The sequence below is a fragment of the Lepidochelys kempii genome, chromosome 8 (assembly GCF_965140265.1).
Source record: "Lepidochelys kempii isolate rLepKem1 chromosome 8, rLepKem1.hap2, whole genome shotgun sequence".
Classification (NCBI taxonomy): domain Eukaryota; kingdom Metazoa; phylum Chordata; order Testudines; family Cheloniidae; genus Lepidochelys; species Lepidochelys kempii.
The window spans coordinates 79,011,013-79,027,186 of NC_133263.1; the positions used below are offsets into that span (position 1 = coordinate 79,011,013).

At 44.2% G+C, this 16,174-nt stretch overlaps 1 protein-coding gene and 1 long non-coding RNA gene across 6 annotated transcripts in view; one reads left to right on the top strand and one right to left on the bottom strand.

The window, feature by feature from the left end:
• Positions 1 to 8,964: 8,964 nt before the first annotated feature.
• Positions 8,965 to 16,174, bottom strand: part of DNAI3 (dynein axonemal intermediate chain 3) — a 55,674-nt gene continuing 48,464 nt past the window's right edge. For 3 of the 5 annotated variants that reach the window (XR_012160427.1, XR_012160429.1, XR_012160428.1), the window contains exons 23-24: positions 14,943 to 15,264; positions 8,965 to 12,787 (exon numbers count right to left, since the gene is read on the bottom strand). Coding sequence is in view for 1 of the 5 variants with exons in the window: in XM_073357196.1 (XP_073213297.1) it covers positions 15,130 to 15,264 (135 nt within the window). In the remaining 4 variants the exon portion in view is untranslated. Of the gene's footprint in view, positions 15,265 to 16,174 lie in introns of all 5 variants that reach the window. The other 2 variants (XR_012160430.1, XM_073357196.1) reach the window with 2 other exon arrangements.
• The window catches only part of LOC140916122 (uncharacterized), a 30,864-nt gene continuing 23,930 nt past the window's right edge, over positions 9,241 to 16,174 (top strand). Inside the window, exons 1-2 of the long non-coding RNA XR_012160431.1 lie at positions 9,241 to 9,555; positions 10,470 to 10,556. This is a non-coding gene — a long non-coding RNA (uncharacterized lncRNA). The remainder of the gene's footprint in view (positions 9,556 to 10,469; positions 10,557 to 16,174) is intronic.

The following is a 16,174-nucleotide window of genomic DNA, read 5'->3' on the forward strand; positions in this document are numbered from 1 at the left end:
TGCTCTCGTGCATTTACGAACCTTCTTATTCTGTGGTCATCTGCAAATGTGAGCACCACAGAATTTGTTCTAAAGAAACACCTGACAAAGCACGGCCCTTAGTGCAGCTTGTTCTTTCCCTTTCCCCTTTCGGTGTAATTGACCAAAAAAGCCTCTGGATGCCCAGGGTGCTCTATCAGGCTACAACTGGCAGGAGGTGGAGGTGTGCTCTACAGGGCTACTACCAGCAGGCGCCAAATATATGATCCTACCAACCCGGCCCCTCCTCGGTTTCGTCTTACCGCCAGTGGTGGTCGTTGGAACTGCAGTTTATAGTAGCTGTTAATTTTTAGTTTGTAGTTGTAGTTAGTAGTTTGTATACATAGTTGTAGTTTGTAGATAAGGTATTGGGGGTGGGGCTACCCCCCAGTCCCTTCCCCTGAGTTCCAGGGCATGCTTCAGTCCCACAGGTTTAAGCCCTGTGGAACCTACAGTAAGCCTATGCCAACAGGCGGCCCCCATGATTCATGCCTAGCGTGTCTGGGGAGACACACCAGACGGAGAAGGGCAGGATCTGTAAGGCATTCTGCCCCAGGACTAAGAAAGAGCGAGACTTTCGTCTTAAACAGCTCTTGATGGAGTCTGCTCTTTGCCCCCAGCCTGCCACGGACTGTCAGGACCCAGCACCATGTGCATCCTTGTGGAGCACGCCAGCCTCCGTATGTGACATGGCATTGAGCAAGGACTGTGGCCTAATAGACCCTGGGCACCAGCACTCCCCGGCGCTGCAGGCTGCAGAGACAACCTGGCAGCTCTCCCACTCCCCGGTGCTGCACACATGGCACGAGGAGACTGCTGGGGTCCCTCCCCCATGCCGAAGACAGCGGTGATGGCGGGCACGGCAGTAGTGCGTCCTATGCAGGAGTACTCAGCACCATTGGCTTTGGTTCCATTAAGGAGACCGTTGAGTCCAGTGCCCAGCAACACTCCTGAAAGGCAATGCCAGGTGGAGGAGTTGGACCTGCCCTCCACTCCAGAAAGCTGCCAGGGATCTGATTGCCATGATGATGGCACCGTCTAGAGGCGGCAAGTCGGCCACGATGAGGTGGTCGCCCTCCCCAGCTCAGCTCTGCTCCTGATCTCAAGTTCATGGAAAAGTTGAAGTTCCACAATGTCTCCCTGAGGGCTATTATCCCTTCTCTGGATCCGTGAGACTGGTATGCTGGCCTCGACATGAAAGACACGTACTTTCACATAGCTATACAGCCTGCACACAGATGATTCCTCAGGTTTGACATCGACCACAACAATTATCAGTTCATGGTCCTCCCCTTTGGCCTGTCGACAGCCCCCCAAGTGTTCACCAAGTGCATGTTGGTTGTAATAGCCTTCCTCTGAAGGAGACGGGTGCAGGGCATACCCCTATCTTGGCAACTGGCTTCTCAGGGGATGCTCCAGGGAAAAGGTGGAGTCTCAAGTCCAATTGGTCAGATCCACTTTCGAGAAACTGGGTCTTCTCCACAATGTGAACAAGTCAACTTCGTTACCGACCCAAAGAATAGAGTTCATCGGGGCGGTATTGGACTTGAAACAGCAAGAGCATTTCCGCGAGAGGCCTGCTTCCAAGTGATGGCAGACATTATTCAAGGCCTCAGGCAGTACCCGACCACTACAGCAAGGGGATGCCTGAGTCTCCTCTGCCACATGGCAGCCTGCACATATGTGGTCTGGCATGCCAGAATGAGGCTCAGACCCCTCCCAAGTTCGGCTTGCTTTGGTCTACTGCCCAGAGTGCCACAGGCTGGACTCAGTGGTCACTGAGTCAGAGCAAGTACTCGAGTCTCTCTGATGGTGGCTTGACCCTCAGACAGTGTGCGAGGGAGTCCCCTTCAACAGCCCCCAGCCCTCCGTGTCTGTGGTAACGGACGCGTCAGCTCTGGGATGGGGCGCGCATTTGGGAGATCTCCAAATGCAGGGCCTAAGATTGCAAGACAAGCTCTCGCTCCATATCAATATCAAGGAGTTGACGGCGGTATGACTAGTGTGCCAAATCTTTCAGACCAGGCTACAAGGACAGTGCATGGCAGTTACGATGGACAACATCACTGTCATGTTTTATATCAACAAGCAAGGTGGAGCCCGTTCCTCTCCCCTGTGTCGGAAAGCCCTCCAGCTCTGGGAGTTCTGCATAATACGCCTCCAGGTGAATGGAGTGGGCTATCTCCCAGGAGCTCAGAACGAACTAGCAGACCACCTCAGCACATCCTTCCGCAATCATGAGTGTTCCATGCACCCCGATGTCATGCGTCACATTTTCCAGAGGGGGGCGTTTTCCCGGGTTGGTCTGTTTGCCACCTGGAGCAACAGAAAGTGCCTGCAATTCTGTTCCTTCCAGATACACAGCCCAGGCTTGCTTGCAGATGCGTTCTTGTTCCCCTGGGCTGGACGTCTGTTGTACGCTTTTCCGCCGATCCCTCTCATACACAAGGTCCTACTCAAGGTCCGCAGACACAGGGCACAGATGATTCAGGTGATACCAGTGTGGCCTCACCAATGTTGGTACGCCACCCTCCTGGAGCAGTCAGTGGATGCCCGAATCCCATTGCCATTACTTCTGGACCTGATCACACGCCGACCTTCAGACCCCCCATCTCACAGCCTGGAAGCTTCATAGCTAAACCCCCTGGAGCTCCTGTGCTCAGAACTGGTAAGGCAGGACCTACTCAGCAGCAGAAAACCCTCCACTAGGGCAACATACCTAGCAAAGTGGAAAAGGTTTACATTCTGGTGTGTTCAGCATCGCACACCTGCACTCCAGGAGCCCGTACCATTCATCCTGGGTACCTACTGCACCTGAAACAGCAGGGTCTTGCAGCATTGTCCATCAAGGTGCACCTTGCAGCCATTTCGGCCTTCTACACGGGAGCAGCTGGGTGTTCCGTCTTCGCCAACCCCATGGTTGCCCATTTCCTCAAGGGCCTGGAATGGTTATACCCACAAATTAGACAACCAGTCCCTGCATGGGACATTAACCTGGTTCTCTCCAGACTAATGGGGCCCCCTTTTTGAACCGCTGGCGACTTGCTCCCTTCTCTACCTGTCATGGAAGGTAGCCTTTCTGGTTGCCATTACCTCAGCAAGGAGGGTGTAGGAGTTAAAGGCCCTCACTTCTAACCACCTCCCCCCCCACGGTTTTCCATAAGGACAAGGTACAACTCAGACCTCACCCAGAATTCCTTCCAAAGGTGGTGTCACATTTTCACACTAACCAGTACATTTTTCTGCCTGTCTTCTTCCCTAAGCCTCATGCTTATGTCTGAGAACAGAGGCTTCATTCACTGGACTTTCGGTGGGCTTTAGCCTTTTACATTGAGCACACAAAGCTAGTCTGGAAGTTGAACTGGCTGTTCATGGTGGTGGCAGACCAGACGAAAGTGCTCCCAGTCTCATCTTGGAGAATTTCATCGTGGATCACATCCTGCATCCGGACGTGCTACAAGCTAGCCAAGGTTTCAGCTCCGGCTCTTACGGCACACTCCACAGGGGCGCAGGCTTCATCAGCGGCGTTCCTGGCCCAGGTCCCGGTACAAGAGATCTGCAGGGCAGCAACGTGGTCCCCGGTGCATACGTTCACCTCTCATTACGCCATCATCCAGCACTCCAGAGATGATGCGGCATTCGGCAGAGCGGTGCTCCAATCAGTGATTCCATAACTCCGACCCCACTGCCTAGGTAGGGCTTGGGAGTCACTTATTTGGAATCGATATGAGCCATCACTTGAAGAAAAACAGTTACTCACCTTCTCGTAACTGTTTTTCTTCGAGATGTGTTGTTCATATCCATTCCAAACCCTCCCGCCTTCCCCTCTGTCGGAGTATCCAGTAAGAAGGAATTGAGGAGGAGCAGGGTCAGATATTCGGTGCTGTGAAGGCGCCATTCCAGGGGGCTCCACAGCCAACCCAATGGGAGCTGCTAGGGGAAAAACTTCCCGATGACTGTGGATGCGGCGCGCGCATGCCTGTTTGGAATGGATGTGAACAACACGTCTCAAAGAACAACAGTTACGAGAAGGTGAGTAACCGTTTTTTCTCCTTCTAAATCTGGTAGGCAATTATGTGAAAATGGAAGACATCTGCTCCTCTTACTGGACATAACTTTCACTCTACAGTAGACCCTATTGTGTAATTCAATCGGTATAAGGGAAAATATCTTGCCTTGTAATAATGCTACTTCTCTGAAGCTACTATCTCACAGGAGTCTTGCTTTTGGATCAATAACAATTACTGCTGGCAGGGGAAGAAAGTGTTGTACAGGATTCTAGTGCAATTGTTTACTTTGTCTAAAATGCCTTGACAAAGCCCATTCCCGCCTCTAACTAAACAAGTATTCTGATGAGGTAATATCTTTTATTGCACCAAGTTAGGGAAAAGATGGTGAGAGCAGACAAAGTGCTGCAGGCAACAGGGCCCTTGCCCCCAGCCCTGATGCCAGTATCCTGGTTCCCCTCTCCATTGACCTGATGCCCACTGGGACCAGGGCACTGGCAGCAGAGCTGAGGGGCCCTTGCTGCCCCCCATTTCTTTGTCTGCTCTCACCATCCTCTTCCTGACTTGGTCCAATAGGATTGTCAGAAGAAGGCTCAGAATTTCCTCTATTGGACAGAGATGTCTTATTATAAAGCCTGGCATTTGGGGCAACGTGAACCAAATAGAGCTGGTTCCAAACTCTTAACCTTCCTCGTACTTCAGAAAAAAACCTGCAGCTATTTTTCAACATCTGAGCCACCATTGGGTAGGGCTTTTGCCCACTTTTAGCAGTATTTTTGTCATGACATGCAGGACAGGTCCATTTCTGCAGCCATGCACGTGTACAAACAAAGGCACGGAATGAGTTAAATTCCATAGCTCTTGAAAAAACAGTGGCTCTTTAAATCATGAAAAGTCAAGCTCCTGGAATTTGGTGACTGGGTAGAATTCACGATGGGGGCAGAACGGCTGCTGCCTGCAGTGTTACCACCATCCATGCATAGTCTGAACAATGTTTTCCCTCACTCACTCCCTTAGTTCATTACTGACCCTGATGTTCTGTGGAGTCCAGGGAGTCTGGCTTTCAAGTCCTGTTTGCTTGCCTAGTATAACCCTTTTTCTGAACTCTTTAAATGCTCCTGTCAAATCAGTTTCCGAGATTACTGCATCAGAGCCATTGGAGCAGATGTCTTTGCAGAAGCCAGGCCAAGGTAGCTATTTTTACTAGAAATGGACTGATTTCGGGGGAGGGGTGACAGCGCACCTGGATTTCTCTCTGGGACTGGCAAGGAGAGGCTCTGAGTATTATGTGCTGTTCGGATGCAAGAACAGAGAGAGAGAGAGAGAGAACAAAGAGGCAGGAGGAGTAGATAAGGCCCAGGGTCAGATCCACAGCTTGTATAAATGGGCCTAGCTGCAATATTACCACAAACCGAGGATCTGGTCTCCAGGGGGTTAAAATAGTTATGCAGGGGCCTAGGTTTTGTAGGCCCCGAGGTGAAGTAAGATGTACCAGGCTCATCCCAGTTCCTCCCAATCTGAGATACATGCTTCCTCCAAAGAAGCCACTGAGAACAGCTGGCACTTCATAGTGTATCCGCTCACAAACCAGCAACAGTTGTGAGAATTTTATAATGGGATTATATTGAATTGTGTTGTCTGTAAGGACAGACTGTTGTAAGCAATTTTAGAATAGTCTGAGCCTCACAGGAGCCTACAGACATAGGTCTGTAGTTCTTAGCAGCACCTTTCCAACCTGAAAGGAAGTGGAACATTTTCTTTTAATTGCACCAAAACTCCTCCTAGTCCCTAGAAAGTGTTTTGCCAGGTGACATAACATTTGTGTACTGACTGAGGCAGTAGGTGTTGGGATAGACAAGTCTATAATTCACCGAGATGCACACCGCCTCTTGGCTGAGGTGACAAACCTGTTACAAATAACTTTTGGAGGTTAGCTGCAGTTGGTCCTTTCTGCTATGCTGTGCCTGTAGACAATACCAAATAACTTTAGGAGATTTACATTTTGCATTTTACTCCTTTTTTTTCCTTTTACACTTAATGTCCAAACGTTTTCATTATTAATGAAACATGGGGAGAAGTCAGATCTGACTGCTCGGCTTTATGTACCTGATCCAAATATTATACTTCACACTGTGCAGATTTGTTTTGGGTTTTAATGAATGAGAATCATATCCCAGAAAAATCATACATTTTCCTTTAGAGAATTCTGGTGGTTACATTAGCACAAGTGCCATGGATTGCAATTCAGCTCATGTTACTTGCACAAAAGATTTTATGTGGATTACATGGACAATAAAAGATGCGGGACAGCACTTTTTTTATTTTTTTAAAAAAGAGATGATCTAATACTTATAACACGTTCTAGCTTCCCTAACCCCTTCTGAACAATGATTTTGCTTTTCAAATAAATTTTGCACCTGCCTTGTTTATTTGAAAACCCACCTCTAAAATATCTTGAATGTTGTTTAAATGTTCTCCCTCCTCCACAGCTATGCCAAGTGATTAGGACTAGGATATTTATGTTTTTTAATTGGTAAAGTAACTTGTATGCTTTGTTCTCTGAATGCTTAGAGTTGCATTTAGAGTTGCTTTCACAATCCACTCTGAACCTAGAGGGTTGTGGGGTTGGGGTTTTTTTTGTTTTTTTGTTTTTTCTTTTAAGTGTAAGGTGATAAAGATGTTGGCCATTTCATTACAAGTAAACAGAGTGAAATAGAAATTCCAGCTGTCTGTGTACTTAACTTCATTATTTAGCACTAAGGGCATATGTTTAAGTTAGTAGATAGCCCCAAGACAGTGAGGAAGAATGACTAGTGAAGACAATGTAGCCTAACAGTGATACTCCTAAATCATGGATGAATCTGCACTAATATAATTTAATCTCACTCTCCTGAGGAAGCTGTTGCAGTAGGAGAGCCCATGGACCACAAGAGAATGATAGGGCTGGTTATTGCTCCTGCTTCTCCGAGCAGACAATACCTACCTTGGAGAAATGTAGAGGCAGTGCTGCCTCTGGAGATGTGCTTTCCACCCACCCTTTCTGGGGCCACTCGGTGAGTGTCTTGCAGGATCATCCTGCCAAGGGCTCTTGGGCATGGAAGGAAATAGGGAACCAGTTATTTTCTGCAACATAATCCCCTGCAAACCTAGAAGATTTCTAGATGGAACTCCCAGGGTTAATGTTTTAGCTCCTACCGGGGCTCCCCTCAGCAGTCTCTGAGCACCCAGAGGGAGATTCACAGGATGAATTCTGAGCAGCATGCCATAGTGGGGCAGCTGCCATGTAGGATGGTGCTTGGGGTTTTCCCTTCACTACAGATGTTGCAGCCCTCCAGGAAAGCCCTCTTGAGGGGATTTTTTCAGATCGCCAAACAACATTCACCATATGGTGGTTTGCCAGGTCTCTAACTTTGAACTTGAACCATGGACCTAGAGATGAAAGGCTCCTACATCCCATTACCGACCCCATCAGGCATCCACTTCCACTTTATCCAGTTCAGTTTGAAATGACTCAAGCAATAGATTCATAGATTCCAAGGCCAGAAGGCTCACTAGTCTGACTTCCTGTATAACGTAAGTCCTAGAACTTCCCCAAAATAATTCCTAGAGCATAGCATTTAGAAAACTTCCATTCTTGGTAGGAGTTGCAGCTCTCCCTTGAGAGATGGTTCCACAGTCTCATTGATGATGCTGTCATGACATTTTCTTCAATAGCCTAAACTTTCCTTTGCTCAGTATCATCTTGGCCTTTCAGTGGATAATCAGAATGATTGATTACTTTTCTCAGTCATTTCAAAGTCTTCAGTGGCTGCAACTGCCTGCAACAAGAGCACTCTGCAGTGAACTTTTAGATCACATTTTAGTTTGTGAAATTCATTCTTCTAGGTGGCTGTATTTTCCGCAAGCTGTGTACTCTGTGTGCTGTACCTCATCTGCTTTTCCAGGATCCTCATTTTTAAACTATGCCTTGGACTTTGCCCTCTGGAGGGGGCAAGTTGCATGGCCTTGCTTGTCTTTAAAACCTCTTGCAATTTTTAGAACTGTGGTGTTGCTATTCAAAGAGGCCTGCAACATGTTAGCTATTGGTTAAGTTCTTGAGGATGGAATTTGGGTGAAGGTTTATTGAGTGAAGTGAACTGTTTTTTTCCTGCTGTGCAACGTTTGGACGTTTTATTGACATACCAGTACAGAAAGGTTGGTGAAGCTATTCCAAAGTGTTCTAGAAGTAGAGGGGAAAATCCCAGGCAAAAGTAGATACTCAGTGTTTTTACAGGATAAAGCTGATAAGCCAGGGACACATCTGGTCGCTCTGTTGCCAGGCCACAAACCTCTGACCCCAAGATGTAGGGTTTTTTCCACAGTAAAAACAATTTAGTCCTTGAAATAGCACGTCATGTTCCAGAACAGTGGGTTTTTAAGTGAAAGATGATGGCTTCCCCCATCCAGCAGCACCAGTGTAGCTTTGGTGAAATCATTTTAGCTAGAAGTGGATGTAACTTCAGAAATCACTTTTCCAGAAATGATTCCTCCACAGTTTGATGACACTTTTGTAACCATGTGTCAAGGTTCCTTCCCCACTCTGAACTCTAGGGTACAGATGTGGGGACCTGCATGAAAAACCCCCTAAGCTTATTTTTACCAGCTTCGGTTAAAACTTCCCCAAGGTACAAACTATTTTACCTTTTGCCCTTGGACTTTTTGCTGCCACCACCAAGTGTCTAACAAATATATAACGGGGAAAGAGCCCGTCTGGAAACGTCTTTCCCCCCCAAAATCCTCCCAAGCCCTACACCCCCTTTCCTGGGGAAGGCTTGATAAAAATCCTCACCAATTTGCATAGGTGAACACAGACCCAAACCCTTGGATCTTAAGAACAATGGAAAAGCAATCAGGTTCTTAAAAGAAGAATTTTAATTGAAGAAAAAGTACAAGAATCACCTCTGTAAAATCAGGATGGTAAATACATTACAGGGTAATCAGATTCAAAACATAGAGAATCCCTCTAGGCAAAACCTTAAGTTACAAAAAGACACAAAAACAGGAATATACATTCCATTCAGCACAGCTTATTTTCTCAGCCATTTAAACAAAACAGAATCTAACACATGTCTAGCTAGATTAGTTACTAAGTTCTAAGACTCCTTTCCTGTTCTGTTCCCGGCAAAAGCATCACACAGACAGAGAGAACCTTTGTTTCTCCCCCTCTCCAGCTTTGAAAGTATCTTGTCTCCTCATTGGTCATTTTGGTCAGGTGACAGCGAGATTATCCTAGCTTCTTAACCCTTTACAGGTGAAAGGGTTTTTCCTCTGGCCAGGAGGGATTTTAAAAGTGTTTACCCTTCCCTTTATATTTATGACACCATGAGTGAAGCATGACTTGTACCATACATCTTCCACTCTTCCAGGATCCTGGAAGGCTGTAGGCTATCCCTTGGAGTTTGTCATCTACACGACAATATTCTTATATATAATTAAGCTGTGGAACTCTCTGCTGCAAGATTGGTTTGGATTGGATTAGACACGGAGACAGGTAACAGAACATCCGGAGTTACAATAGAGAGGATAAAACATGTATACAGGATGTAACCCTCATGCTCAGGCTAAAAGCCAGCCACTAATTGACAAGTTTAAGAAGAAATTTTCATTATAGGCAGGTTATGCCATTATGTCCCTTATGAAGATGGTTGCAGTTCCCTGATTTGGTACTGGCTGCTGAGACAGGATACTGGACTACATGGAGCTCTAGTCTGATGATTCCGGTTTCTAATTACAATTATGTCATGGTACCAGATTAAAATCTGGTTGTTCTGTAATCTGACTACAAAACAGGCTTCCAATTTATAGTGTAGACTTGCCCTAAATCATGTTTCAGAACCAGTCTGAAACCTTAATTTCCGGTTGGTCAGAATAATGCTTTAGCTTATGTGTTAAATAAGTTTAAGGTCCACTTTGTACAGAGAATTGGAAGCACAGCTGTAACCAGGTGGGGCGACAGCCTGGTTGTGATTAAGTTTCCTGATGTGGAGGAGGTTGTAGTGTAGACAAAGCCCTAGCACTTGTGGATCCCAATCCAGAGCTGCCTGCATAGTATTAGTAACATGTTTGGGTTATTTTAGATAGTTTGTAGATAACTGCAAGATTTTTAACAGGGAAACTCATTTCTATCAAACGCTCTATAAAATGTATCTCTAGTGCCTTGTGTGTATATATTCTTTTTAACAATTTAAACAAATAAAACAGCTTAGACAAGTTATTTCATCTATAAGCCAAAAGCAATACTACCCTGTGTGGTCCTGATCCTTTTCCCACTGAATCCAGTGGGAATTTTGCTGTTGGTTTCAGTGGAAACAGTATCAGGCCTTGAAATCTGTGCAGAAAGTTTCCTTCTGTGAGTGAATGTCCTGGAGCACAAACATTGTAATAGCTGCTTTTTCTTACATCCAGGAGGTCTGGGTTACTATGTACTGGTGCTGTCTTGTCCACGCTGAAGGAATCAGCGGCAGAATGGAAGTGACTGAGGCAGGTGGGAAGGTATGATCCCTTTTTTTAATCTCTGCTCCAAATACTGGGTCCCGTGAAAGAGCACGCATCCAGCCCCCACTGCTTTCCAGTGGTTCCTCTGAAGTGCTGGGGAGCATGGGTATACGTAGAGGCCGTCTTGAAGAATAACTTTTAGAGCTTTTTTAAAGTGGTTTGAGGAAAAGAAGCTGTGACTTCCTCTTTTTTTTTCTTTTTTTTCTCCTTTTTAGTAAAGGAGCAAACGTGACAGGGATTTTCCAGGTACATTCAGTGATCACTTTATTGACTTCTGTATATTGTAGACTGTCCTAGTTAGCTAAAGTTCTGTAAAAGCTGATCTGAAAAATGGTATGTTCCTCTAATAAAATATAGGCCTCACAACCAGAGGATAGAGCTTTTCAGTTTAGCTTGTGGGGGACAGTTGCCATATCTGTGCACACCAATTCGTTTGTTAAATGGTGATTTAACAAAGGGAGCTGCATTCCCCTTCCATTTGATCTCCAGCTGCAAACATAACATTATAGATGTCAGGAAAGTGGTTATTACAGTTCACTTTTATTTTGATGTAAAGATTGCCTAATACAGAGGAGCCACATAATGTAATTGTAATAGTATTTAAACTTCAAATTAAAAATAAAAGGCTGATAATTTTATAATCATTTCTAAACATACGTGCTCAGTTTTCCTTTTTAAATGTCACACTATAATTACATCCAGATTTAGTGGTACTCAATTGGCACTTTCTTTAAGCCTGACTGAAGCTTTAGCAAAAAGTAAATATACCTAATGGGAGGGGCCTTGAGACACTAGCCCTTGTGGATTTACAGCATGTTTTTACATTTCCTTAAAACCTATTTGTAATCTCTGTATTTCTCTGTGGACAGGAAGCTCATAGCTATCTTGTTCCAGGGTTTTTAGAATAGCCTTTGTTCGGATGAAGTAGTAGGGTAGCATTGGTCTACAGAAGTTTCTTTTGGCAAAGGCCCTATGTGTCAGTTTTATTTTGCGTTCTAGTTTCTACTGTGACCATATGGACGCTCATTTGACAGGAGTCTGTGACCCTCAAAACAGCTCAGTGAGTCATGGAAAGAGTGAATTCACCCGTATAGAGTTTAATCTGTCCTTTTCTGATACATTTAATTTCCACTTGACAGGTTCTACTCAGTTACATGGTATCTGACCTGGCTTTGGAAACCTAGCAACAGGCAGGAACGCTGCATAATGTAAAGAGTCATCCCTGCAGATAAAGGATGAACATAAATATTAATGAGGCTGTTACTCATTTACACTTGTGGATATTAAAGCTGTTGTCTAACACGTGGTTCATCTCTCAGGAATAATTGCCTTTCAGTGGAAATGCAAACAGCAACATTCACTGTGTGCTCAGTAAAAGCTGCTCTTTCTAATACAACCCAGTTTCCTTGGGGGAACAACATATTTTTATGGGTCCAGTCTTCCATTTGTTAAGCATTTACTAATCTTAAATTAGGAATCATTTTATAATCCGATGAACAAAATAATTATTTTAAGCAGAGATGCTCCAGTTTGCAGAGTTCTGAAATTTCCTCGACTTGGGGTGGTGGTGGTGGTGCTAGGGGGTTAGATCTGTGATTTTGGTTAAGAATTTGATTACCTCCTTGAAGCAAAGGCATAAGGATGTTATTGTTTAAGGTTTTACTGGCAGGTGAAACTTAGTCCAAAGTTTAGGCCTATTAACAATAAGCTTTTACAAAAGCTAAGACAAATACAAAAAATTGTGGCTTTTTCCAGTAGAAATTTTCTTTAAAATAAAGAAATTGCCCTGCAATGTTGGCATCCCAGTACAAGCATTAGAGCCAGCAAGTGAAACTGACTAGACATAAAAGAGGAACTGAATAATCTATTTCCATTGCCTAAGATGAGAGAAATTAAAACAAAACAAAAATACAAAGTCTAAATCATGAAAAGTAATTAGAATGTACACAAGTCTTTCAATTTACTTAGAAAGAAATATGTTACATATATGACTTAATCTGCTGGTATCCCTCTAATTCAAGCTATTGCCATTATTCCATGTTGCCCGTTGCAGTCGGTGTGGAGAACATCCATCATCTGTGCTGTGATGTTTGTACTCAATTTCTGCCAAAGATCAGGTTTACACCAGTCCAGGATTTTGGTTTGGGGAATTCTCTAGTGAAGAAGGAACTCTTGCTGTTCTTATGCAGCTGTGCTGGGCTCTGATATATGGCTGTGACATCAGAGATCTGTGAAAGGACCAAGGAAAAACTAGAACACGGTTTTTATTCTCTTTCAGAAATATTCCTGGTTGAGAGATCTATTCTGTTCATTAGATTTTTGTACCAGTTCACACAATGTGTTCCATTTGTATGGTAATAATGTAATGGTGTTTAGTCGATTCCACAAAAAGAGCAGAATCATTCCCTAGCAATGTTCATCAGCCCTCACCAGATGTGACCACCCGCTAAAGATGAAAGCAGTTAGGTTTCCATTTACATTCTTTGGTCCCTCTACTGTGATTGACAACAAAATGGCCACTCAGCACCAATTTTTATGTTGGTGAATTTTGTGACATCTCAAAGCTTGATTGAGCCTGTCAGCTCATTTCAGATAGGAGATGTGACAGCCAGTGCATTATCTCTGGTCACTATCACTAGTTGTTAAAGATTCAAACCTGCGATGTAAGGCTCTGTATCTCCATTGCTAATCTGGAACCACCCAGTTCTTCACAGAACAACTTTCACAAACTGCAGCATGTAAATAAAAGAAGTGTTCTGAGGAGCTAGAGTACCTCTGTGACTACCCTCTTATCCATCCTCCCACTGTTCAGAATCTGCTTAAATCAAACTGTGAACTGAACCTTAAAATAAATGTCAGACAGGAAGAAATAGGGCCATCTTGCATGGGATTCACAGGAAAACACGTTCTTTTTAAAAATCTTGTGCTCGCCTTTAACTACGTGCAAATGGTTGTTAATCACAACACAGGAAAACTAGCTAAGGAACACACACCTCCAGGTTCTACAATCATACCTAGCCACTAGAGCTTCATTCTTGTAGTTACCAGGGTTCATCAAAATCTCTTGATGAGTGTCTAGCTCGTATCTGTTTGTTGTTTCTTCTATCTAAGGCTTTGTCTACACTGGCAAATGAACGACACAACTTCTGTTGTTCACAGGTGTTAAAAAAAAAACACACACACACATCCCCCTGAAAGACACAAGTTTTGTCGAAGAAAAGCGCTGGTGTGAACAGCACTTTGTCGGCAGGAGCGCTCTCCTGCCGACAGAGCGACCGCTCCTCGTTGGGGATGGATGTTTTTTCTTGGCGGGAGAGCTCTCTCCTGCCGACAAACGGTGGCTACACTGCGTGCCTTTTAGCACCACGGCTGTAGGGGCTGGGCTGTGTTGCTAAGAACTGCGTAGCGTAAACCTCCCTTTCCTCACAGTCTTCAGCAAAGGAAAGTCTGCCAACCACTTTAGCAACACAGAGATGGGGCTCAAAGAAGCCTTTGAATACTGAAGCAAAGCTTGTAAAGTGGCATTAATTCACACCTGCGATAGAATCGAAACATAGGCCCGTACGGTTCCTGCTGTTCTTTCCGTGGGTCTGCCACACTCTGTATTTAACAAACAGTAAGTCCCGTACTAGCTGCCGTGCTCTACTCCCTAATCACCCAAAGGTTAGATTGTGTGCTTTGTTTGCGGTGACGTTTTCAAATGATGTGGAAATTGCAGGTAGTTCAGAATACAGTGACCTGCTTATGAGCTGGACTTTCATGAAAAGAGCACAGGAGACCAGTGCTTCATGATCTGCCCAGGTGAAGTGTGTGGTGTTGTTTATGAGGTTTAAAGGCTTCAGTCCCAGCCACTTGAGAGACTACCTCTTTCTCTTCGTATGTTGCCAGGGCAGTTGTGGTCATCTGAGGTGCTGACTGGTCCCTCCTGATGTAAACCAAAGGTGGCGAGCGGTAGTGTGTTACTGGCTTTGGAGCGCTCTTTCTCCCTTGATTCATGACATGCCCAAACTTGGGACCTTCAGGGCATGCTGCAAAACTTAAAGTAAGCTTTTCCGGGGGAATTGAGTGCTTTGGGGATGATGAACGTGGGAGATGGGCATGGGAGATGTTTATTGGAGCTGAGCAGCAGGAATATTAATATCCTGTATTCTATTCGAACGGGAGCAGTTTGCAGGGGAGGATGTTGTAGTCTTATTTTGACTTGTTGAGTAGATTTTTCACTGAATATTTTTACAGCAGGCACAGCGCTGGGTAGGTGCATTGTAACAATAAATAAGTAGGCTAACTTAAAATAATGCCATTAAACCAGGAGATGACTCATTTATAACTATAATCATTAATGAATGGCCGTGCAGGAATATCACAAATCAAGTGTTCTCTTACCTGCTGCTGTGAGCAAACATCTTCATAAAGCTAGTGAGATAATTTTGCCTAGTGTGATATGATTTATATTTACAGTTCTCATACTAAAGATGCTGCTAATTAAATATAAACAGGTTTCCCAAAAAAGCAAAATAACCTATCCTGAAAAAAAAATACACATTCGCCAATATGCTCATTGTGTTCTGTTCTAGGCAAATCTATCTGTTGCTTTCAGTAGCCCAAGTCCTGTCAGGATCTTCTTCTCTTCATCCAGAAAATCTACGTAATTTATATTCATCTGCTCCTCCATTTGTTCTCTTGATTTCTGTCCACCAGCCACTCTCTGAGGAAAAAGTAACCAATTAATAGCTGCTATTAGCTTTGAAACATTAATACGATTCCATTGGTTTTCAGTCAGTGATTGTCAATGCTGACTCTTTCACCTCCATCTTTTTAGCTATATAATTAGGAGTGGAGCATCACTGAGAACCACATGCACAGATCTGCCATTTCATCAGCTAGGTAACATCGTTTATTAGTCAGATCAACACAGAGCTATTGGATAGATTTAATTCTCCAAGCCCTTGCAATAGTACCTCCTATGGACAAGCCTCATCGTCTATTCAAGGCTCACTTCCTTTCACTTACCACACAGGACTCCGGATATATAATGCTCTGTATAAAGCTAATGTTAAAATTATATAATACACAGGCTGAGAAAAGAGTGCATGTACATCTGGGTATAGTGCTTAGATTATCCACAAATACCATGTTTGTTTTTAAATGTCATATGATACATATAGTACATAATCAGCAATAACCCAAATTTAGGAGAATAAATTTAAGAATGCAGTTTAGATTTTAGCATCCAAGTATTCACATACATCACTCATGAAAAGTTGTACAGAGCATTGGTTGTGGAAAGCAAAATCTATCAATGAGTGAAGGTTGTCCCTCAGTAATTGAGAATTAGGGTAGGTTGTCCATTTAGAAAATACAATCTATCAGGGAAGTATTTCAGTTACTTTCCTTACTGCACTTCTCATTGCACTACACTTCCCTCTCTCCTCAAGAGGGAATCATTGCATCTGGCATATCGCATAGTCCTCTACTGCTGTCAATGGTAATAACAGTGTTGTATGTAACACACTCCCAACGAGGTGATATGGAGGGTGCACAAACAAGAAAAAACAAATCTGAGTAAAACATTAATTAAAATATCAAACTGGAAAAACATCTCTTTCCGACTGTTG